The 23,372-nt window shown below is 38.4% G+C and overlaps 3 protein-coding genes and 1 long non-coding RNA gene across 8 annotated transcripts; 1 reads left to right on the top strand and 3 right to left on the bottom strand.

Annotated features, from left to right (window-relative positions):
- Positions 1-4,709: 4,709 nt before the first annotated feature.
- On the bottom strand, positions 4,710-10,022 carry LOC148728745 (uncharacterized). The gene is made up of 3 exons (XR_015988635.1): positions 9,562-10,022; positions 8,578-8,638; positions 4,710-7,220 (listed from the first exon to the last, which is right to left on the bottom strand). It is a non-coding gene; the product is annotated as an uncharacterized LOC148728745 (long non-coding RNA).
- Positions 10,023-10,097: 75 nt separating this feature from the next.
- Positions 10,098-13,292, top strand: LOC111346971 (uncharacterized). The gene is made up of 6 exons (XM_088724819.1): positions 10,098-10,348; positions 10,578-10,692; positions 11,026-11,148; positions 11,426-11,459; positions 11,971-12,097; positions 12,441-13,292. Exons 1-6 carry the CDS (start codon positions 10,205-10,207, stop codon positions 12,957-12,959), a joined length of 1,062 nt encoding a protein of 353 aa, XP_088580945.1. The 5' UTR covers positions 10,098-10,204; the 3' UTR covers positions 12,960-13,292.
- Positions 11,742-23,354, bottom strand: LOC111345631 (uncharacterized). 4 transcript variants are annotated; one of them, XM_088724812.1, is made up of 6 exons: positions 21,641-22,920; positions 21,247-21,503; positions 20,851-20,965; positions 20,656-20,692; positions 20,240-20,366; positions 11,742-12,334 (listed from the first exon to the last, which is right to left on the bottom strand). In XM_088724812.1, the coding sequence occupies exons 1-6, from the start codon at positions 22,023-22,025 to the stop codon at positions 12,290-12,292; spliced, it is 966 nt and encodes a 321-aa protein (XP_088580938.1). In that variant the 5' UTR covers positions 22,026-22,920; the 3' UTR covers positions 11,742-12,289. The 4 variants fall into 4 exon arrangements, with proteins under 4 accessions (XP_088580938.1, XP_088580937.1, XP_088580936.1 ...); XM_088724811.1 differs by lacking the exons at positions 11,742-12,334; positions 21,641-22,920 and adding exons at positions 18,013-20,059; positions 22,972-23,354; XM_088724810.1 differs by lacking the exon at positions 11,742-12,334 and adding an exon at positions 18,013-20,059 and having other exon boundaries at positions 20,851-20,878.
- On the bottom strand, positions 14,145-16,436 carry LOC148728744 (uncharacterized). Of its 2 annotated transcripts, none has more exons than XM_088724807.1 (2): positions 16,116-16,436; positions 14,145-16,078 (listed from the first exon to the last, which is right to left on the bottom strand). In XM_088724807.1, exons 1-2 carry the CDS (start codon positions 16,419-16,421, stop codon positions 14,741-14,743), a joined length of 1,644 nt encoding a protein of 547 aa, XP_088580933.1. In that variant the 5' UTR covers positions 16,422-16,436; the 3' UTR covers positions 14,145-14,740. The 2 variants fall into 2 exon arrangements, with proteins under 2 accessions (XP_088580933.1, XP_088580934.1); XM_088724808.1 differs by having other exon boundaries at positions 14,145-16,106; positions 16,138-16,426.
- Positions 23,355-23,372: the final 18 nt, after the last annotated feature.

The raw sequence follows: 23,372 nt of genomic DNA, 5'->3' as shown, positions 1-23,372 counted from the left end.
CTTAAGTGCTGGTCCGGCCGGGGCTCGAACCATCGACCTCGACCTCCCGTACAACAGTCCAGCGCTCTAACCAATTGAGGTAACCTGGAGGCGGGAACAAGGCAGGAAATTTGAAAGATAAAACAAATATGGTGGCTGTAGTTGAAGAAATATGGCTATCGAAACACGCTTTCTCAAGTTTTTTCTTTGCGAGGAAAAACCCACGCGGTACAGACACAACAGAAGGAAAGTGAAAAAACCACAAGTTACTCTGGTTCCCGCTTTGAAAAGTTGTGATGGCTTTAAGGAGGAATAAAAGGCCTCAATATTTCGAGTGCTGCCCATAGCAGGATCGACTCTATTTTGGTGAGGCTTGGCTAGTGAGATGTTCCAGGCGTGGTTTCCATACGATTTCACTCATGGAATGGCCGTTTTTATGGGTAAAAACCACAACAAGTGACAGATGTGCGAACAGTACAAGGGAAGAACCGTATTTTCGAGGTCATCGAAATTTATTTTCAGGTGCCGCCCATAAGAGAAGGGTCTGTGTCTCGATTCTATTCGTGCCTTAACTTACCCACATCGATCGAATGCGCACGCAGTCTTTATATTTGTGTCATCTTTAAAGATTTTACAGTTGCTGAGTCGCCAGTGAGGCCTGTAAAGGTGCCGGATGTGACCGGAGATTCTACGCGACTGCAATTTAGCTGGTGGAGGTCTTAGGGAACACTTTATAACAATATCTAGTCACCTACCTCTTTTGTACTCTTAACGGCCGCTACAAGTTCCATCACACCATCACTTTTTTTCTTGCAAATCTGTATTGGTATGGGTTGATATCTGAAAAAAAAAGGCCTGGTGATGGAAACAGCTGAAAAGAAGCCGCCTATTTTTCCTTTTTATGGATTTGATTCGTTCCAGAGTGCTTGTGTTGAAAATCCTCGCAAGAACAACGCCATTTGTCAAAGTGGTTTTACGTATAAAGGATATCGCTGTCTGTGTCCTGCTGGATTCAAGGGGGCGAGGTGCCAAACAGGTAATGAAGAAACGTCTTTGTTATTTCATGGTATATCATTGTAATAGCCCATTTCCGAATTGTCTTTAGCCTCTTTTTCAAAGCGAGTCCTGGTACTCATCCTTTCGTATGGTAATAAGTTTTCATTCACTTGCAAATTAAACTCAGTTCTGACTTAGGAAAGCCTATTCCTTTTGAATTTTTTCTTGTCACTCTCATTTTTTCCCCTCTCTCCCATTTCAATGTTGCTTGGTGCTGAAGTTAGTGGTGTTGTTGTTGTAAACAAAATCGGACGGGACTATTCAGAAACGCTTTGTCAAGAATGACAAGAATTACAAGATTTCTATTTGAATGGAGGTTTGTAGACCACCAACTAAGAGGAGGCATGCCAACTACTTCTACCACTCCTTGCAGATCTAAATAGATTAACATTGTCTAGTTGTTGTTCAACTAAACAATAGATGTACGCCACGCCACAGCTCCCCGCAGTGTTATGTAGATGATACTAAACTGATACTAAATTTCAGCCCACAGGACCAGGCAAATGTGATTGCTAAATTAAGGTGGCTCAGTAGGGTTATGCAAGATCACGAAGCGCGCGTCAGTGGAATCAATCGAAGTTAATATTCTTGTTGTTTTTGCTATTTTTCAAATCAAAGCGACTGAAACATAAAAATCAAGGACCTAAATTTGCTCTACAACAGTCACCTCTGAAGTAAAAACTTTTAGTCCCAAATTAAAACTACTCAAATATCGCCATTTTTTGACGTCTGTTTGACTTTGATTTCAATTTTCTTCAATTTTCTTCGGTAGAATTTTTTATTATTCACCGAACGGGTACAATCTGACAAGACGAAACTTTTAAAATCGAAAAAATAGGGGTTGACAAGGTAGTTTTTTCGCTTTTAACATTTTTTTTTTGTTTTTTTGGCTGAGCGAAAAACTTGTCTTACAAATTTTTCTGATAAATTCACAGCAAGGAAAGCTAAAAGGGTATAACATCTCTGCCAAATTTTAAGGAACTTCACTGAAGAAATATGAGAAGTCAGAGGGGGAACTTTCTATTTTCTCACCTCAATGGCAATTACGTCATCAGAATAGGAACTCGCCAAGATCGCTATTTGAGCATGCGCGAACTTTCGAACCACGCGGTTTTGTCGAGGACGAATGTGTAAACACGGGCGGTCATTATCTTTGACGTTTTTGTACAAACTGCTTTTGACCTGAAAGTCAGTTGAGAATATACCTTATATCACTATGTCGCAGAATCCTAGGAAATCTCTTCGAAGTGTTCCAAAATTGCGGAGACTATTCTCGTCGTGTTTGTGACCCTTGGAAGCGATGAGCGACTAGACAATGGCGGTCTCGTCAAAATACACACAAGACCTTTCCGTCCAAATAGTTGGTACAAATTATTTAAATCCTCATATCTTAGGCCACTGCCAGCAATTTTTTCGGCACTTCTTTGCTTTATTGGGCTATCTGCATGACCTGGGTTGTACAGCTTTCCTCGAAAAGACAGGAGTCTCTGATGACTGTTGTCAAGATATTTCAGGTCTTCGGCGGCGTCCTTGACAGAGATTACAGAACTTCTGTTCACGAACATTTCATCAGGCAAAGCCAACCTAGACGAAAGCAAGATTCTTCGAAGAGCGATCACGTCCTCTAGGGCGTCGTGGGCATCAAAGGTGGTTTGAAATAAATGTTCGTAAACAGAACTCTGCCCAGGTTTTGGAAACTTACCTTCTGCGTTTTGGAGGGAAGAGTGCTTGCTTTTGATGAGTGATTTCATCAGTGTCAGAGTGTCTGCAAACCGGATGGAACTGATGGAACTGCGCTCCGCGATAAAATTTTTGCCACCGTTTCGAAGAATTAATGGAATATCAAATGTGGCGGCGTTGTGTCCAGCCAAGATTGTGCAAACGGGCTTTGTGGATCGTGTTGAAGCTAAATCTATGCTGGCCCTCAAAAAAGTTAAGAACTGCCTAAGTACTTGCGATAGCTCAAAGGCTTCTACTAGTCGATTATCTTTGAAAAGTCGGCGGGTTCCATTAACACCATGTTTCTCTACAACAAGTATGGTCACCAAATGCATGAGGCACAATGCTTTGAACTGCAGATTTCATGTTTGTAGCATCCCCCTACACCTACATACATATCTCAAGATCTCAAGTAAAAATCAGTCAAATAATTATTCTCACGTCGAAAAAATCTCCCCGGAGTCTCTAGTTCCATCGTAGGAACAATGCAATAACATTTCTGCAAAAGCACTGTCTGTAGTGTTACCGAAACCCATTGTTGTTTTCCTTGCCCTCCATAAATCATACACAGACTCTCGAAGTCGAATAACCTTTGCCGAGCTGGGCAGACCCTGCCTTCCTCTAGACCGCTTCTTCGGAGGCATCAACTTCTCAAATGACGTTTTTCACCGTCATACATGTAAGAATTAAAAACTATTTACTGATATGGATACTACGATAGTTTGTTGTTCGCACATGATTCAAGATGGAACTTTGAAAATCCTAATTAGTAAGATGGAAGAAGATATCAAAGCGATTCCGCAACTTCGAGGAAAATAGCGTATTTTTAATATATGAAAAATGATCTGGGTGCGCAAGGCATCTCGGTTGAAAATGGGCCTTTAAGAGGATCAGCTGAATTCTATCGTGACAAAGCAAAATTCTCCAAACTCCCCCTCCCCCCTCCCTTCTCCCAGACAAAAATAATGACATATCCCTAATTATTGGTGGGAAGTTATTCAATTATAAGCATCGGATATATTTGTTTTAAACCGCAGTTTAACATGAAGGAAATGAAGGAAACTTTTAAAATCTCCGAACAGAGGAGTCTTAACACGCTTCCCACACTGATATCAAGGGGTTGCCCTACAACCATATGGAACTGAAACTGTGTCTGCTATGCAATCCTTAATTCAAACAACCAAAATGGTTGATTTTGCCATGTTTACAAATCTAGGTCATACAAAGTAAAAAATTCTGACACCGTTTTTATACTTTTGTTTTTTGCAGTTTTGAGTTGCAAGGAGGCTTATGAAATGAACACGAAAGTCAAAGGAAAAGATGGAAAAGTAGGCTTTATTGCAAAAGTATGAGCACAACAAAAAAAGCTGAACATAAATAGATATATGAATAAAAATAATGATACCAAAATATATTGTGACAAAACCTTTTCCGTGGATGGTCACATATTGGTGACAAAACCTTAACCGTGGATAGTCACTTATAGGTTCGAATAAACTGAAGCTTTCCTTGTGAAACACAAGGAATACTAAGGGGAAAAAGAAAGTGAGCTTGAGCAGTTTCTTGGTAAAGTTTGAAAAGAAGATCATTATGGCGTGATCAGATAATTTCAATGTTATGGGTTACTTTTCCTTGTCCGTTTTTTGGAGAGCGAAACGGCAATGGACTCTTATTCACTTGTTATTAGATGGCAACGTGAAAAAAAAGAAAAGATTGATGGCGTAAGTTAGAGCTCTCTACGGACTGACTGAAAAAACTCAACTAACATAAAGAAAGATAATGATGAAAACAAGGAGACAGCACTCCCCTCGGAAAATCAATTTACAAAAGTATGGTGTCTTGGATTGCTCAGCTATGTAAATTGCGACGGTATCTTACAAATTGGAAGGTAACACCTATGACATGACTTATAAATCGATGTGGCATTTTAAGGCTTAGCGTCAAAATGTGGGTAATGAACAACAATTCATTTTTTATTAATGACACTTCATTTATCATTACCTGTAGTATCACACTCTATAAATTATCTCTAGAAAACTAAAGCGAATGGTGAGATTACGTTGCTCGTTGAATCTAAACCAGTACCCATTTTCTGTCACATGGAAAATTTTGGATGCGGAGATGGAGGATGGACGCCAGTCATGAAAATGAAAGGAAGCAAGGTCAGTTTTTCCCATCTTCTTCCTTTACGGTCTCAATATAAAATGATATGTGATATAGCTCATTTTTGGAAGCCAGTCAAACTTGTTTTGCCCATCTTAGATAGATCAAAGATGCGGGTTTGATTATTGGGAAAGTTTTATCATGGACAACGTATCCAAGACATTTTCTTCTCTTCCTTTAAATGGGGTAATGAATCAGACAAAAATCTTCCCTTCATCGTGCGAACTTTTCACCTTTCCGAAAATACTATCGACCAAGAAAAATATAGACGGGCGAGAAGTTAGAAATCCCTGACAACGGAAGCGATTGGACAACATTGGAAAGCGTGTACAATAGCAATATTCACAAACAAACTCCTTCATAACTATATACCCTAAACATATCTATTCAATTACCTTTAGACAGAGTACATACAACTATACATCTCATGACATAAGCAACACCTAGTATAAGATGATGGCGTGCATTACCCTACCTGGGATAGCATTTTCATTCACTTTGATTCAAAAGCAAATTAAACTCAATAATGTAAGAATGGTTGAGCATCAGGCCTTATCTGAAAATGGTAATTCGTAAATGGCCCATTGCTTACTCAAATATTGTTTATACAGGTTATTAACCAAGCGTGAGGTCAAGATGGCTGGATATTGGCCGAGTTCTTTTTTTGCATAATTACTGTTCGAGACGAGGTCGAGGTCCATAAAAATGCGAAAAGTGGCTAATATCCAGCCATCTTGACCGAACAAGCTTGGTTTATAAAGGATTTGTTATATCGAAAAAAGGATTTCGCTTTATTAAGAATTAGTAGACTTATTTACTTCGAGAGCCCAGAGAGAAAGCCAACTGTATTTGTAGCACAACAAATTCACGAGAGTCGTTTCTGTTTTCTTTGTTTTGACGACCATTGCCACTTTTTGCGTTTCCATCGCCAAAATTATCCAAGAATTACGAACGTAGTTCTAATTCAATTTTTTTCATGCGTAGGATCAATGCGGGCAATACATACATACATACATACATACACTTTATTGAGCATCCCTGATATTAAAAATAGTAAAACTAAATAAATAACTTAATAAATATATAATTTCATATTACTTATATATTACTTAATTACTATATGCAAACAACAATTATCATCCAAGATCGTTCGTGTTGCAGATCAGTTCATTAATTAAAGGTCTCCTAAAGACCTTACAGTACTCGTGATTTTCCTTAAATCTTTACTTGAATTATTCCATACTTTTACGCCACGATAATAAAACGCGCGTTGCCCAGCATTGATTCTACTAGATGGAATATTTAAACTATTTCTATATCTCGTCTGTCTATCATGAATAGTCGCTCTAGTTGAAAATTTATTTCACAGATAACTAGGTGACCGTCCTTTGAGACATTTGTGCATCATAACTGTATCATTTTCCATAGTCTTTGTTTGACATGTAGCCATCGAAGTGATCTTAAACCTGCAGAGATATGCTCATATTTGCGGAGTCCCAAGATAATCCTGGCTGCAAAATTTTGAACAAGTTGAAGCTTGTAAATATTAGTCGCAGGAGTATTGCTCCACACTCCACATCCCGAGTGGGCAAGATGGGTCCATCTTACCCGCTCTGGTAGCCAATCAGAACACCGGCGCTGCGAGCGGTGTAATAATACAACTTATTACTTACTTATTATCGTTAGAACACTGATTAGGAATATGATAAATGCAATGTCACGTAATTTGAGCAGTTCGATGCGCCTTCTTGCAAGACCACGAGCAATAACCCTGATGTTTGATCTTTTCAGCTGGCAGTCCCGAATAACTTTTTGCATTTTTACCTAGACCACATTTCATTACAACTCTCCAAACTGGGAAAATAAAAAGGAGTTTCACCTTCAAGGAGGCAAGACTGGGTTTGATTCAAAAGAGACCAAGTTACCGACCTACTAGAGCACATCCTTCTCCAAAATCTGTCTTAGTATGGTGATCACCCAAAAACTCAGGTTTATCGTCATCAATAAGACGGCCGGCTCTCTGTACTCACTGATCACTGACAGGAAATATCGTAGCACATCACGGGGTCGTCAAAAGTGGAAGAGCCTTATTGGTCCTTCTGCTTCTATGCAACCAAATTGTAACAAGGAGGGATACAATGCAGATGCCGATTATGTTCGTGAGTTTAACGCAGAGTTCTCCGAGGCAAGAATTGGTATCCTAGGTAATGAAAAGAATGATTGTCGAAGCTGTGATTCTAGAATCAGATTCGGCACAGGGGGATATTCTCATGAAAACAACACTTGCCGCAACGCAGCCAGACCTGGAGGAGATAATGGAGATAAAAACACTAACGCTATGGGCTATATATTGGTGCTGTAGCAAGAAAAAGGAGTACAAGAGGAGGAAAATGTAAATAGCATCAGCACCTCAACCAAATGTATAGATGGTTGAAAACGGACAAAACCTAACAAACAAACAGAACTACATCAATGATAATAATGATAATAATAATAATGACAATAACAATAATGATAATAATAATAATAACAGAACATTGGAAAGAGACAAAAAATACTAGCAAACGAACAAACAAACAACAAACAAACAAAAGAGGGTCATGCTGTGGTTTTGCCTTTCACTGTAACTTAGTATAATGAAGGTGTTTTTCGGTTGATTGTTCATCAATATCATAAAGAGCTGCTTATTTGAGAGCAATGAGAACATTATATAATGAAGAAAGGGAAAAAAAGCAGCACCTTTAAAGAAAAGAAAAACATTGAAAATCAGAATGAATAGCTAACTTTCCGAATCAATGGTAAACATGTGGTCGTCATAATCCTTATCATTAATAATCTTAAGCGGCAAGCAGCAATGTTCATCGAACCTCAACGTTGAGATATGAATATGTGCGAGGTTTGTCTCGGATTTTTTAGAAGAATTAGGACCTGTATACTTGATTGTTTCTCTTGTTTGTTTGTTTGCTTGTTTTCTATTCCCTTTTAAACCCCGTAGTGTTGCCGCCTGCTTTAGTTATTGTTCAGGAAACTTCCTTCGCCAATAAATGTTTAGAGCCTCAAGACTGATCCTTTTCTGTTAAATTAGCCGTTAGAGGATCTAAGTAAAACAATACTGAAAACGTTCTGTCACCTCGTTATATTGATTGTATATTACCAGGAGAACATATATTCCCTTTATATTACTTAGTAAACCCAAACATAGTCAGGGGAGCACGAATTTGCTAACTTTTAAGAATACAATGATTATTGTCACAATTTCCATTCAAAGTTTGATAATCGTCTACTGTCTTCTATTACACAAATTTCTTGATAACAATTTTTTTCATCACCCAGGATATCCCATATGCAAGGCATCCTAGTTGATGTTAAATCGAATCAAGCCGAACTGTTCATGTATTTGCATTTATTTTCCAAAATCACCTTGATGATGAAATCTGTGGGTAAAATCTATTTCACTCTCACTACACTCTGGCAAGCAGGTGTTAAAAAATGCCAGCGGGGAGGAGGTTAACTTACACTCTGGCTGATATATACATGTATATTGCATGAGTACTCGTCTCGATTTGTTACTGCCCAAGCAGTAAGTTTGAAACGAGCAGAAAACTGGGGTTACTCTGTAATTTGTATAATATCTAAAGAAAAAAAGAGGTTACAACTTACATTTGGGTCATGGAGTTTATCTGTATTCTTTTTCTTCTGCTAGAAATCTTCATCCTATTTCCTATGATTGCAAGATCCCAAGGTCAGTTTTTAATCAACTTAACAGAATATTACCTTTCTACTGGGTTTTGCTTTTGAGTGAAGGGATTGCGTATATTGGTAGTTATTCGGTAGATTTTTGAGTATTCATGTCAATGTTTTTCTTTTTTTTAACTTTACAATAGAAAAAAAACCCTTTCAGTTAACCCAGCCTTTAAGTTTAAATTTGAATTACTAATTTTCAATCTTGCCTTCGTTGTGGGGAGCGTCACTTACAACAAAAGGGATAGCATTCACGCTCACGGCCTCTTTAGGAACAAGAATCACGTCATATAACAAGATTCGTACATATAGGTTATCTCCAAAGAGCATTAATGTGCAAGATATTTTTTACTCAACTCGGTTTATTTTTTCCTTCCAATCATAAACAAAATAACAAAGAAGGAAGGAGGTTTTAATTTTTTTTTTGTTGAATGAAAATGACTGGAGTGCTATATTGAACATATCTCAAATAAGTGTGATATACTACTGGGCCAATCACCTCAGTCTTGGCCGATATGAGCTTAGACTTTAGGTCCATTCTCGTATGTTATTGCTGATTGAGTGTAAATTATTTTTCCTTGTTTACTCTAAAGGTGGTAGCATTACGTAGTCATGAAATACAGTAGAAGTCCGCTTACTCGAACCTGGTTAACTCGAAACCCCCGCTTACTCGAACAAGATCCGATCTCCTTTAGATTTGACCCCATTTTCCCGATAATTTGCTATCAGCTAACTCGAAGTACTTTAACTCGAGTCAATTTCACACTCCCTTGGCGCAAATTTACTCTGAAGACCCGAACTCTGTGCATAGAACGTCAAGTTTCACAACACAGCTAAATAACAAGTCCTAGTCCAACATTCGGGATTGATATGAACGTGATAACATTTACGAACACGCAATACCTTTAGCTTAACATCCCAAACTAAAAGTTCTGTTGATCGTGCAAGATCGGTAAGGCCATGAATCTGATTAAATATTAACAGAGTAATTGAAATTCAAAACAATACCGATAACTTAATCTTCGCTAACTCGAGTCATCTTTTGTTTCCCTTGAGAGTTATAGTTAGAGGAGTTCCATTGTACTCGATTTACGGTCACTTCGTTCTATGGTCATTTCGTTCAAAGTCACTTCGTTCCATCTAACGGTCAATGTTTTGCACAAAATAGTCAGTTCGTCCCTCGAAATGGTCGCTTCGTTCCGCGAGATGGTCGCCTCGTTCAAAAGAGCCCCTTCGTTCCACACTATATTTACTACGTTTTACTTCTTAGTTTCCTTTCTTAAGGTATCATGTAAATTCTAACGAAGGTCTGCATATGTACGTCATTTTGAATTTTTGTGGAACCCATTCCTTACCTTGTTCTACAGGATAGAATAAGTGTTAGTCATTGCTTTCATGTTTATGATATTCGTGCTTTTCAGAAGAAGACCATTGCCGTCACCTCGAGTTTAAGCCAGAGAGGGCCTTTGACGGGAAACGCCTGGTAAATCATATAATTCGCATAGCTGAAGTCAAAGTAAAGAAGTTCTGTGAAGCGGAGTGTCATATGGAACCTTACTGCGTCAGCTTTAATCTTGACAAACGAATGGATGGAAATGGGAAGTACAAATGTGAGCTGAATGATGTTACTCATGAGAGACACGAAGACGATTGGAGAGAAGATGAAAGCTCTTTTTATTTTGCTGTCGAGGTAAGTGTCTTTTAAAGTAAAACGTTCTTAGTTTGGCTGAAATTTGGCTCATTTATCTATATATGCACATGAAAATGATGATGGTGATAACTACGATGACGTTAATTCTAATTATTATCATTAGCAGTATTATTATCATTATTATTATCACTATTATCGTTATTATTATTATTATTATCATTATCATTATTATTATCATTATTATTATTGCTGTTAACGTCTTTGTCAGAATGCTTGCCTTGAAAGTCCATGCAAGAACAACGCCACTTGTCAAAGCGGTTTTACCGACAAAGGCTATCGATGTTTGTGTCCTGCTGGACTCAAGGGTCCGACATGTGACGAAGGTACATGTAAAAATATCGCTATGAGATATAATTATATTTGTTTTTGTTGTTGTTGTTGTTACTCTGAAATCAGCATGCACGGGAACGTTAGAGTAGCGAAGACTTCTTCTTGGTTCCGTTTTGAATTCAAGACAAGAAGACAGACCTAACGAAATACATACACACACACACACACACACACACACACACACACACACACACACACACACACTCACACACACACACACACGCACGCACACATATTCATTTTATATATCTCACATTTCATTATCATTATTAATATCATTATTGCTATTATCATCATTATTGCTAATTTTTGTTTACCTTTTTGAGATTTGGATGAATGTTCGGACGGAAAATACGACTGCAGTGATAATGCTTTCTGCAGCAATACCATAGGATCTTACAAGTGCCCCTGCAAAGCTGGATTCAATGGGGAGAATTGCACGAAAACTGGTAAAAACCTTACTTTTTTACTAAATCACTCATGCCATTAAAACAACCCAAAGGGACAGAGACAGATTACAAAATAGTTCATGATTTCAGGTGCCAAAGTGATCGAACTCAGTAACAGGGTTGTGGAATTTAACAGTGAGCACGAGTTGTGATGTTTTTTGCAACTTTCTATTCTATAAGGGTAATTATTAAAGCTGTCATACTTTGGCTCAGCTTTATAGCATTAATCGTGAAAGTAAAGACACGTGAAATAAAATCAGTATTTTCTTTCCTGTAGCTATGACTTGTAAAGAGGCGTACGACAGGAACACGTGAGTAGAGATTCACAGATAAACCAGTCTACCTCTGTCAATATCTTCTCTCATTTGCACTATCGTCCTCAAAGGAAAAGAGCAAATGCAAAAAAGGAAAATCGCCAAATAGGAATTCCATAGCATATGAAATTACTCTCTGGGTGTATTTCCGACAGCCTTTCAATTGTCACAAAATTTTCACTGAAAAATTCTAAACACTGAAATTCTTGAGAGTATTCATAAATTTTAAGAGGTTCCAAGCCTTAATAAAAGATACACATTTACATTTGAGTTTGGCTTTTTAGTTTTGACTCTTTTTTTAATGATAATGTTACAATAACTATACGTATATACAATTTTAAAAAAAAACATTAAATCTTAAGAAGTCGATGTGGTTTCTCTTTCCTGATGCCCTAAAACTTTGATCTCTTACAATAATAAGTATGAGGCTAGGGTATAAGCGGTTATACTTTTTATAACCAAAACCTTTAAAAACTTGTCCTACTTTCGTTTGGTTTAACTCTCACAGGTCGATTTTAAGTGGAATGGTTACACTACACCTTGACTCAAAACCATTTGTTGTTTATTGTCACATGGGAAATTTTGGATGTGGCGATGGGGGATGGACAACTGTCATGAAGATTGACGGACACAAGGTTTGCTTGTTATAAAATACCTTTTTTGAGTGGACGTTTTTTCCCTTAGCCGACCGTTTCCTCGCAGCTTCAATGTAGGAGCTCATCGACGGTAGGGTTGAACGGGAGGTTGCTCCTAGACTAATATTTTTTGTAGATAAGCGTGTTTGTATGACTGATGGATTATGATCCACTCAACGGCTTTGTAAGCCATTAAGATCTAGGTGTAATAGCGTGGACTGTCTTCGCTCGTTGTAACTAGGAGTGAAAAGGATGAAAGTTGATATTTACTGAATATCTTCATGGCTGCCAATTTGTTATATATATATTAAAAATAATGAGCAAACTTCATGGCATTTTTCAGAGAACATTTCATTTTGACTCGGCGTATTGGAGCAACAAAATCGAATACATGCCATCTGGAGGGGGCACTGGGTTTGATTCACACGAGACAAAGTTATCTACCTACTGGAACACATCCTTCTCCAGGATCTGTCTCGGTATGAAAATCAACCAAAAGATCAACTTCATTGTCGTTAACAAGCAGGCCGACTCTCTGCACTCATTGATCGCTGATGGGCAACACCGCTCAACTTCACTGGGTAGAAACACGTGGAAAACACTCATTGGCTCGCAAGCATCTTTACAGCTCAACTGCAACGAGGAAGGGTTTAACTCAATGATCCATCCTGCGAGATCAAAAGCTAGACTTGGCATCTTGGGAAATAACGAACCCAATTGTGGCAGCCCTGATTCCAGGATCGGTTTTGGTTTGGCGGGAAGCCCTGATGACTCTAACACATGTGGAAATGAAGCTGGACCATGGGAGCCAGATAACGGGAGCAAAAAAATTAAAGCCATGGGATATATTTTAGTGCAGTAAAAAAGGCAACAAATCTGATGTAAGAAGACAGGAAAATAATCATTTCATCATGATATTTATTGCCTTATAATTAAGACTAAGTTTGTTTTATGCTTCCCAAGACTAAATATCTTAATATAAGATTAGTATTAGTTAAAATACTCGAGGCGCGAGAGAATTACAGAAGGCAATTTCAGTCCATTTTTTAGCAAATTTTAGGACATTTCTATGCAATCCAAATGAAACATGGAAATAAACGCCTGCCCTGTTAAAGCACATATCAAAAAAAAAAAATCAATCAATAGAGCGAATTCCACCAAATTTTTAGTCGTGTGCAGGTGCGCATAATTGCACTGACATCCTAGAGATAATATAGATCAAGTGCCGTGAAATTAGCATGGAACTAAACACGACAGGAAACCAGAGGAAAGGAAATTATCAATTGTCCTCGTTACCTTCTACTAAGTGTGCTTATAAAATGTTGCCCACACGTTTAATTAGTTAAGTTTTCGACAATGATAAAACACTGGATCAATACTGAAACGCTGCTTCAAGACATTGAGAGGAATATTTAACCTATTAATCACAACTGGCTGAAAAATAAGTTATCTTAATTCAATTCCTTTTACTAGCAAACAAGAAAAGAAAATCAACAAGAACAAACAACTAAATTACATTGCTGAATCTAATTTGAGAGTCTCAGAAAGAGAATCTGATTTTAAAGGTTCATGTAATTGAATGATTGATATCATCTGGCATATAGGTAAAACAGCTTTTACGTGTTGATTATAGTAGAAAGTCAGAAAGTCTTAAGCACTCTAAACAACAAACGTGTCTAGTTACAATGATAAGGTTGAGATCGGACGTCAGCATTATCAGGCGCCCCTGGCAGTCGCTTCAGTCCATGTAACGATCTCACCTTCCCTCCCATCCCCCCCCAGGGGAGGACATCCACCACACAGTAATCTTGTGCGTGGGAAATTAACGTCTCCTACCCCTAACCCTGCAGGAGACGGGGCCTACGGTGTATTCGTCCTTATCCGAGAAGACTAGAATATCGATCCATTTCTTGATATTATAGAAAGGTAGCAAATTCTCCTCACTTATTTTAAGACCATGAGTATTGGTCCGGCCGGGGCTCGAACCCTCGACCTCCCGCACAACACAATCCAGCGCTCTAACCAATTGAACTAACCGGGAGGCGGTTGTAGTAGAGCTGGTAGAGCGAATATAGTATTCCCTATATTCACTCTACCAGCATAGCGGGACAGACTAGTCAAGTTATATATCAGATTAAAATTAGTACTTGTCGCATAGATTAGCCAAGTTTGCTTTAAATATTAAAATCTTCACTATTTCAATAAAATTGTTCTCTATTGTGCAATCCTGTGCATAACTAAAAACCTTCTGAAAAGAATCCCTAATCAGGATGAATTGAATCCAACCCGCTCTAAGCGCAAAATACCAAAAATTAAACAGTGGATTTTGTGGTCACCTTCGGTTAAAACGAAAAGTGTTTAAACATTGGTCAATGGTATATTTTTTTTATTAACGATCGACCAGAATGTGGCAAAAAACGTCACTAGAGGTTTTATCTTACCATGCTTATGTTTAAGAATAAATATTAGCGAGAAAAACACACAACGTTTCGATGAGTCCATGTCATCATTCTCAAGTGAGAAGAGAATAAAAATGAATAGTCAATTTATACCGTACGAAGGTGACAAACGTAAAAAGTTAATTTTTTTTTTTTTTAAATTTAAATAAATAATTGCGGGCGTTGAGTTCATAAATGTAAACTATTAAATAAATAGTTTCGCGCATATGGAATCTGATTGTCTGTTCAAAGAGGGCTTCATCTTCTTTATGAAAAGCATTTCATGAACTAAACAGTCCAGTTTCCCGGTGCACTTTTTAAGTACGTTGAAATGCTTGGTCAGGTCGCCGATGGTTTGTAGGCCGTGGTCGTTCTTTAGATGTTTGCCGATGGCCGAATTACGTTGCTCATTAATTCGTTGATGTAAATGCCGGCTGGTGTACCCGACGTACTCTGCATCACACAGATCACACTTATAATTATATACAACGCATTGTTGGCTAACTATAGGAGGTTTAGGCTCACGTACTCTGAGATCTTCAGAGATTTTGCGACTCTTGAACACGGGATGAAGGGTGTGATCGATTTTGTTGCTTAGATCTGATAATTGCCTTTTCACTGCGTCAGCTGACTTTTGATCTTTAAAAGGCAAAACCACTCGGTGAACAGCATTTTCGTTGATGGATAATTGAGCTTGCACTCCAGGGTTTTCCGACCTAACTGAGGTGACAAAGTGAGAGATGGTGCAATTGATGAGGTGGTCGGGATACTTGAGGTTTGTAAACATCATCTTTAGATGATCACATTCAGATTTGAAGGACTCCCATGTGGACGAAAGACGGAATGCACGATTCAACATGGTCTTAAGTAGTGATTTATTGTACCTTTTATCGACGTGGCTCTGGTGATGAAGCAATAGGCCTGTGTTTGTTGGTTTCCGATAAACACTAGTTTCTAGTTTACAGCCTTTCTTGAGCACTTTCATACCGACAAAAGGTAACTTGTTTCCAGATGCCAGCTCCATGGTGAAGTGTATGGACGGATGGCAGTTATTTAGCGTTGATAATAAATCTTCTGCCGCTCGTACGCTTGTGACAATAGCAAACGTGTCATCCACGTACCTTCTGTAAAATTCAAGGAGCTTGTTGTCTTGATCTAGTTTCTCTTCGATAGAACAGAGAAATGTGTTTGCCATAAGTGGGCCCAATGGAGAACCCATGGCCACACCGTCGATCTGCTCGTAAAGATTGCCATCAAATGGGAATAGTTGATTCATAGTTGCAACTTCTAGAAGTTGAACCAGTTCAGGCTTTGTAATGCTGAGGTCGTGTGTAGTATTAAACCAGTTGTCAGCGAACGCCTTCTCAGCGATGATTTCGATCGTTTCTTGAAGCGGCACATTAGCGAATAGTGACGTGACGTCATAGGATACCAGAATGTCATTCTCGTCGATGACTAGGTTCTGAATCTCATCGGCGAAGGAGAAGGTATCTGATATTGTGTAGCGATTGCTTGAGAGGGGTTTCAGTTTGTCATCAAGCCACTTGGCGAGGGCATAATTGTAAGTGCCGCCACTTGACGAGGGCATAATTGTAAGTGCCGGCGGCAGATAGGATAGGTCTCATCAATAGATTCTCCTTTTGTGTCTTAGGGAGTCCATAAAGATTGGCAAGGCGTGAGCCAGCCTGGCAAACACAGTCGGCAATCTGCTTTGGTAAGATCCTCCGTACAACAGATGCAAGGTGCTTCTCCTTCTCCAATAGAGGGTGGTAATGCTTTACTGGGCGGCCTCTCGTTTTTGGTCTCTGCAGGCTAACAGGTGTGAACTTCGATGTATCATTGATATATGCCTGGCTCAGCAGGTTAACATAATCAGATTTGTTCATGATGACTACACCAGTACCTTTATCTGGCTTCGTGACGACGATGTTGTCAAGTCGTTTCAACTGCTTTATAGCCCTTTGCAGTGGTTTTGGCGGCTTCGGTGATTTGCACTCGATGTAATTAAGTGCAATAGAACGGAGGGTTGCTGCAGTTAACTCTTTCTTGTCATCAACAAGTGTCCGTTCCAGTCTCCAGTAGAGCTTTTCAAACTAGCTTTTATCTCGATGGCAGATATGCGTTGTGGAAAGGAGAACTTTAAACCTCGGGAGAGAACAAGCTTTTGGAAGAATAAGAGTTTGTGTGACGAGATGTTGTGGTTGTGCTTGTCGACATCATGATCCTTGTTCAATAGTCTTATTATCTTGTTGGTATGATTGGCCATTACACTCTCGATGTCTTTCTTCCGTAGGTTTGCCATAGTTCTTACGATGTACATGTATTGGAGCGGCGAGCAGTTAAGACGTATTTCGTCATAAATCGCGTTGATCTCATCTTTCAAGGTTGCCTTCTGTTTGAGCTTTGATCCGAGTTCCTCTCTGATGACATTCGCACTGAACTGCTCGGATGCGTTAGACCACTTTTTAGACTTTGTCTGGTCGACTTTGGCAAAGGTCGGTGTCAGTTTGAAATTCTGACAAAGATGAAGAAACTCGATAGTTCCATCACATTTAACTTGTTTCTTGCTACAATCTTCAAGTCATCTGAATAAATGCAGCTTGTCTTCGCGTTTCAATATTCGAATGACATTAGATTTTGTTAGACATTTAAGAATAAATATTAGCGAGAAACTTTTAAAAAAAAAATTTAACTTTTTACATTTCTCACCTTCGTACCGAATAAATTAACTATTCATTTTTATTCTCTTCTCACTTGAGAATGATGACATGGAGTCATCGAAACGTTGTGTGTTTTTCTCGCTAATATTAATTCTTAAATGTCTAACAAACTGTAATGTCATGCTTATGTTTGTCTTACCATGCTTAAGTTTATAAGTTCTAAAGACTTGACCCCTAATTTGTTTTCCATAAACGAGTGATTGATTACGCGTTGATTGTTTAGTCTTATGTCACTGCTTTAGTTTTGATACATATATATATATATATATATATATATATATATTTATATATATATGGGCCCCTTTATGTGGCCAAAATGTAATGCCTCAATTTCGGGATAACCTTCCGGATCTTCGTAAACGCAGTTCGACTGATAGGTAAAAATTGCCAGGTTCCGTAATGTATTGAGTAATTTTATACTATGACGAAGATTCACAACTGTTTTGTCGTTTAAAGTTAGGCCTTCAGTTTCTTCTCGCGAGTACGATTTAATTCCCATATCACAAAGGCGAAGAATGACATTTAAAAGGACCGCTTTGACCCACATTTTGTATATTATCGCATTTTTTGGGAGAAAGCCGACATCGATCAAAAACCTAAAATTTTCAAAACTGTTAACATCTAACCGCTAACCGAGGCTTGAGGTTGGGGTTAATTCACCAAATGACTCGTTAAACGTAAGGCCCAGGCAGTACTTTTGTACCAAGTATTTATCTTAGAACAAACTATTGCTCCAGTAATCACAACGTTCACAAACTGATGTTCGTGAAATTTATTCAACTTCTTTAACCATGAACACTTTGCTAAACGAACACTGTGAGAACTAAAATAAAAGTACAAACAAATTACAAATGAGATGGTGTAAATAATCGGATATAAATACATTTCATGCGACTCAAAAATTATATGACAGAGGTATAATAACGATTTACAATTAACGGTACAACGATTTCGTAAGTAACTTTCGCTTAGACTAAAATTTTTAAGTCTTAACTTACTTCAAGAAAACGATAATTCACAATCAAAGGAAAACGGATACAAATTGCCTAATTAAATAAACTAAAAAGGCATAAAATATTAACCTTATTGCTGCTATCACAAGAACAATGAACAGGTTTTAAGCACGGCAGCTAAAGCTTCGCTTTCAGTTGAAATATTTTGCGTTAACTGATATGAGAAGAAAAACAACTAAACCTCTATACAGCTTGCGGGCTGTCACGGCGCTTTCGCTTTAGTTCTAATGAAAGATAATAAATTCTTTAAACTAAAACGTAATGTTACGAGGCCGCGCGTGCAGCTAAATTGAAGGTCGCGCGCTGCTCTATTGCGTCAGTTACACAAACTTTTGAGGCTAGTTTTACTTCCTTAAAACATAAACTTACGCAATGGAATAATTTTCGACGGTACAGTTCGATTACTCTCTGATAGAATTTCTCCGTAAAGGACTCTTCCAGTACTTTTCTTTTGCGAGTCTAAAGGAAAACTGACATTGCCCCTGCAGAGCATTCTTTTCGAATGCCGCAGTCATGGGAGTGATAACGCATCCCCATCTCGCCGATCCACTGTAAAAATCGTGAATCATAAATCTTCAACGCATGGCAACTTTACTTCGCTCTTGATTCCAATTAACAACTATTCGCTGAAGTTGAGGTGGTTAGTGGCAGATATTTAACAAGCTACCAAGCAGCGGGGTAAATATCTACCAGTAGCCTCCGGCACTGGGGTGACCAATTGTTTTAGTATAAATCAAAACAGTGAGATATAATAACACACTAAGATGAATCAAACCTATTTATTTCTGCAATGATTACAATATTTTGGGCGCAAATCCCGCTCAAGTTGTTCGGAGGTGAATACAAAAGGATATTTGGAGTTTGAGTAGCCATTCAGAGTACACCTTCAACGCTATGAACTATCTTAGTAATACTGTATTAATATTTTTTTTCTTTTTTCGAGCTCTGAAATAGAACCTGCATAGGCTAAAAAAGCTAGGCACGTAGCTCACTGATGTTGGATATGGATTATTTTGATAGGGGTGACTCCCTCAATTCCTTTATCATACGGGGAATATTCATTAAGATTAAAAAAACGAACAAACAAAGCACAATTATTATTTAGAAATAAAACAATCCATGCCCCAAACTCCCGAGAGGTGCACAAGTAGTTGAAATATCTACTGGACAAAATGATATAAATAGCTCTTTTTCCTAAAGGAAGCGCTATCGCTGTTCAAAAGAATTGTTAAGGTTCCTTCTTTTACACTTTCTTGGTGGAGTGTGTCTACAATTTGCATTTTACTGCACTAATACGTAGCCCATAGCTTTTATGTTTCTATTTCCATTATCAGGGTACCATTTAGCTTCGTTACCACATGTGCTGGAGTCATACGGAGGTCCACTTGCACCAAAGCCAATTCTGGAATCACAGCTTTCACAGTTGTACTCGTTATTGGAAACGATACCGATTCTGACTCTACATTGTTTACATACTGAGTTAAAACCCTGCTTGTTGCACCGCAACTGTAAGGAGCCCTTTGAACCAAGGAGCGTTTTCCATGTGTAACGAGCCAGTGAGGTGGAGCGGTGAGACCCGTCAGCGATTAGTGAGAACAGAGAGCTGGCTTGTTTGTTGAGGACAACGAAATTAAGTTGCTCGCTGACCTTCATACCGAGACAGATTTGAGAGAAAGGCGTGTTCCAATAGGTCGACAGCTTGGTTTCTTGTGTGTCAAACCCAGTTGAACCTCCATCGAGATTATATTCGTTTGTATTACTCCAGTAAGCGGAGTCGAAACGGAAGGTTTTCTGAATTGATGAAGGTACGTCGTATCATAAAAACAGAGACAATCGGACAAATAAAAATTTAGAAAGAAGGAAAACAGACAACAAAGTCGTTTCTTATCTTAATCGTAAAATGCTCATCGTATTTCCATGACCATTACTTGACTGATTGAAATATACCGAACGCTCATCATTGCCAATTACCTTATTGCCATCAGTCTTCAGCACGGTTGTCCATGCCCCAGGCCCACATCCAAAATCTCCCACGTGACACATGACAGAAGTAGGTGTTGAACCAAATCTTAGGGTGGCCATTTGAGTTTTGTTAAACCTTGTGAACAATCAGAAAAAAAGACAACGCTTACCATACTACCATAATGCCACGTACCCAGAATAACCTACTATTGGTAGAGATGTTAAGTAGAACTATCAGGCATTCTCACAATCGAATTTAACCAAATAAGCACAAAGAAGAGACTTTTTCTTTCGAATAGGATTGGGATGCTATTCGCGTCTAGAGCAATAGGAAAACCCGTCTCCAGAACACTTGGAAGCAAACTCAGTTTTAATCGTAAAAGGAGAGAAAGAAACGAATGAAAATTTAACTATTTGTGACCTACTTTTTTGCTTCATAGAGCTGTTTGCACGACGTAGCACCTGCAAGTTAGGTTATTCGGGAAATTAGTACGAGAGACAACAACAACATCAAGTTCAAGAACAAAAATGACAGATGTTGCCACTTTAAAATGAGCAACAATGCCCAGCTCTAGCATGTAACTGTTATAGCTTCATTTTAAAACTGTATAGGTCCTTACCTGTTTCACAGTAGTCTCCAATAAAGCCCTGTAGACAAAGACATTTAAAAGTATCGTCTTGATAGTTCGCCACACAGGTTCCCTCATTTTGACACGGTGCTGAAACACAATGTGACTGGCAACGAAAATAGTGTGAAAGGATCAAAAATGCATTTTTGTAATTTCAATATTTTTTTTATCATCTGTACACGGAACCTAAGAGAAGATAAAACAAAAACCACAACTAATTCAGACACCTTGCGGCAAAATAGTGGGCATAATCTTTTCTTGCAACTATTTCAAGAGCGATCGGCTACTTATTGCTTATCATGAAATACTGAACAAGCCATTCATTTCTTTTTTAAACAAAGCTCGTCTTGAATAGCATTTTGCTCTTTCCATTTGAATTCCAGTTACCTTTTTGAATAGATGACGAGACGTCATGTTTTTATTGAAGTCTTCGGAGTTTATGTATTTATCAGATGACAGTAATTCGCACCAGTATCTCCCATCAGCTTCTGCCATCAGCGCTAGGTTAACAGAAACGCACGAAGGAAGAAGAAGACATTGACTCGTACAATCAAAGACGTCTGTTGCCAAAAGCGTCCGGCTTGAAGGAACGCTCAGGTGATGAAGTTCGTTTTTCACGAAAGCATGGGATATATTTGTAACAACTATGAAATAAAGGGTAATCAGCGTCATTTACCTCTTAATTATAACGAAAGGGAATAGATATTGGGAAACTAGTAAGGATTATTATCTATTAGTAATAACTAAAGAGAAAAAATAGTAGCAAACTGATAGCAATTACAATGGATTCCTCTTCCCATCCTTCCAATCGTGCATCGTTCCCCACTATTGGTTGGTACGTTGATCCGTTGATCCGGTGTTCTGTTGATCCGTTGGTCCGTTGGTCCGTTTGTCCGTTTGGTTCGTTGATCCGTCGGTCCTTTGGTCCTTGGGTCCGTTTTTCCGTTGATCCGTTGATCCGTTGATCTGTTGATCCGTTGATCCGTTGATCCGTTGATCCGTTGATCCGTTGATCCGTTGATCCGTTGATCCGTTGATCCGTTGATCCGTTGATCCGTTGATCCGTTGATCCGTTGATCCGTTGATCCGTTGGCCCGTTGGTCCTTTGGTTCTTTCGTTCGTTCGTTCCCTTTTATTTTCTTTACTTTTAACCACCTTTCAATCATCACTGAACTGAAGTGACTGTTTATTTATGATTTCAAAGAAAGAGAAGCCTATCTGCTGAGATTTCAATTAATGTTCAAAATTCAAGGTCAAATTATCTTTGATTGTAAATGCGTTACCTTTCTAAAGCAGAAAGGCACTGTTTATAATTGCTGTCTATTGTTTGTGATCGAGAAAACCCTTTCAGAAATTTGCAGATTCACAAATAAGGCAAAGCAGAAACCCAATTAAGTGTTAAACAATGGTTGTAGGTGAGCATCCTGTAGATTGTTATGCAAGAGAGTTATTATTAGATAAAGTCCCGCTGAGAAAGAAAGATCGTGATCATAAGTCCCTGAGCATGAGTCGCGACCTTCTTTTTCTCGAGGTTGAATCCAAGGACTTCTCCTTTGCAACTTCTTCCCAAAATGCTTACAAAGGATAAATTCCCCCGAATGGATGAATGCGTCGCACTTTCTAAAACCACCGTACTAATTACTCAAATAAAGCGGCAAATGAACGTAATTCACTACACTCCTAAGATTTCAAAACATATGAATATTTCAGAGGGATATTCTGCATAAGATATTCTTTAATTTATTTGGTTTTTCTTTCCCTCGCTACTTAATTAAACTGAATAGGAAAGATAGCTACTCGTCTGCGTTTTTCTCAAGGGTAAAGTTCCAGGCAAATTGTTTCGTAGGTGTCGTATTATGAGTTCTCTTACGAGTAGTGGCATAAGTGTAATAGGAAACGTCTTGCAGTCAACTTGGATGATGAAAGAGCAAGATTTGCTAAACTTCTTTGTTTAAATGTTGAGGGCAGATACAATTCTAGCTTTAAGGAATTAAAAGATTCGTTGTAAGGCATAATGTATTTGTCAACCGTATATCTCACTACTCTCTCCTTTTTCCTATCAATTACATGGCATTTCAGAAGTATATTGAAGATAACAAAGGTAATCCTTACCTCTTTCGCACGTTACTCCTAGCATTATTCCGGACAGCTCAAGGGAAATAACCGAGAAAGCAGCGATACAAAACATGTTTCTCTCTTTAACATCAGCTCACTATTTGTTTTTCTTAGTAAGTTAATTAAGTATAGAGTCTCTTATATATCACTGTGTTGATAAACGGCTATGAAATTCCATCGATATTCTCTAGCCTTTCGAGCAATTAGTTTGAGATGTCTATGAAAGCAGTGCGTCGAAGTTCTGGACCGCCAAGCTTGCGGGGAGTCGGCTTTGTTTCTACTTTGCAATTGCACGGCTTATTACAACACGAGAAATCAAAGTTACGCGAGCCTCGTTTTATAACGACAATTTTTCACTACCGAGAGTAACTAGTATCCAGTCTCACCAAACAGTATCG

Source organism: Stylophora pistillata, chromosome 6 (genome assembly GCF_964205215.1).
Source record: "Stylophora pistillata chromosome 6, jaStyPist1.2, whole genome shotgun sequence".
Taxonomy (NCBI): domain Eukaryota; kingdom Metazoa; phylum Cnidaria; class Anthozoa; order Scleractinia; family Pocilloporidae; genus Stylophora; species Stylophora pistillata.
This window is presented reverse-complemented; position numbering and strand designations above follow the sequence as displayed.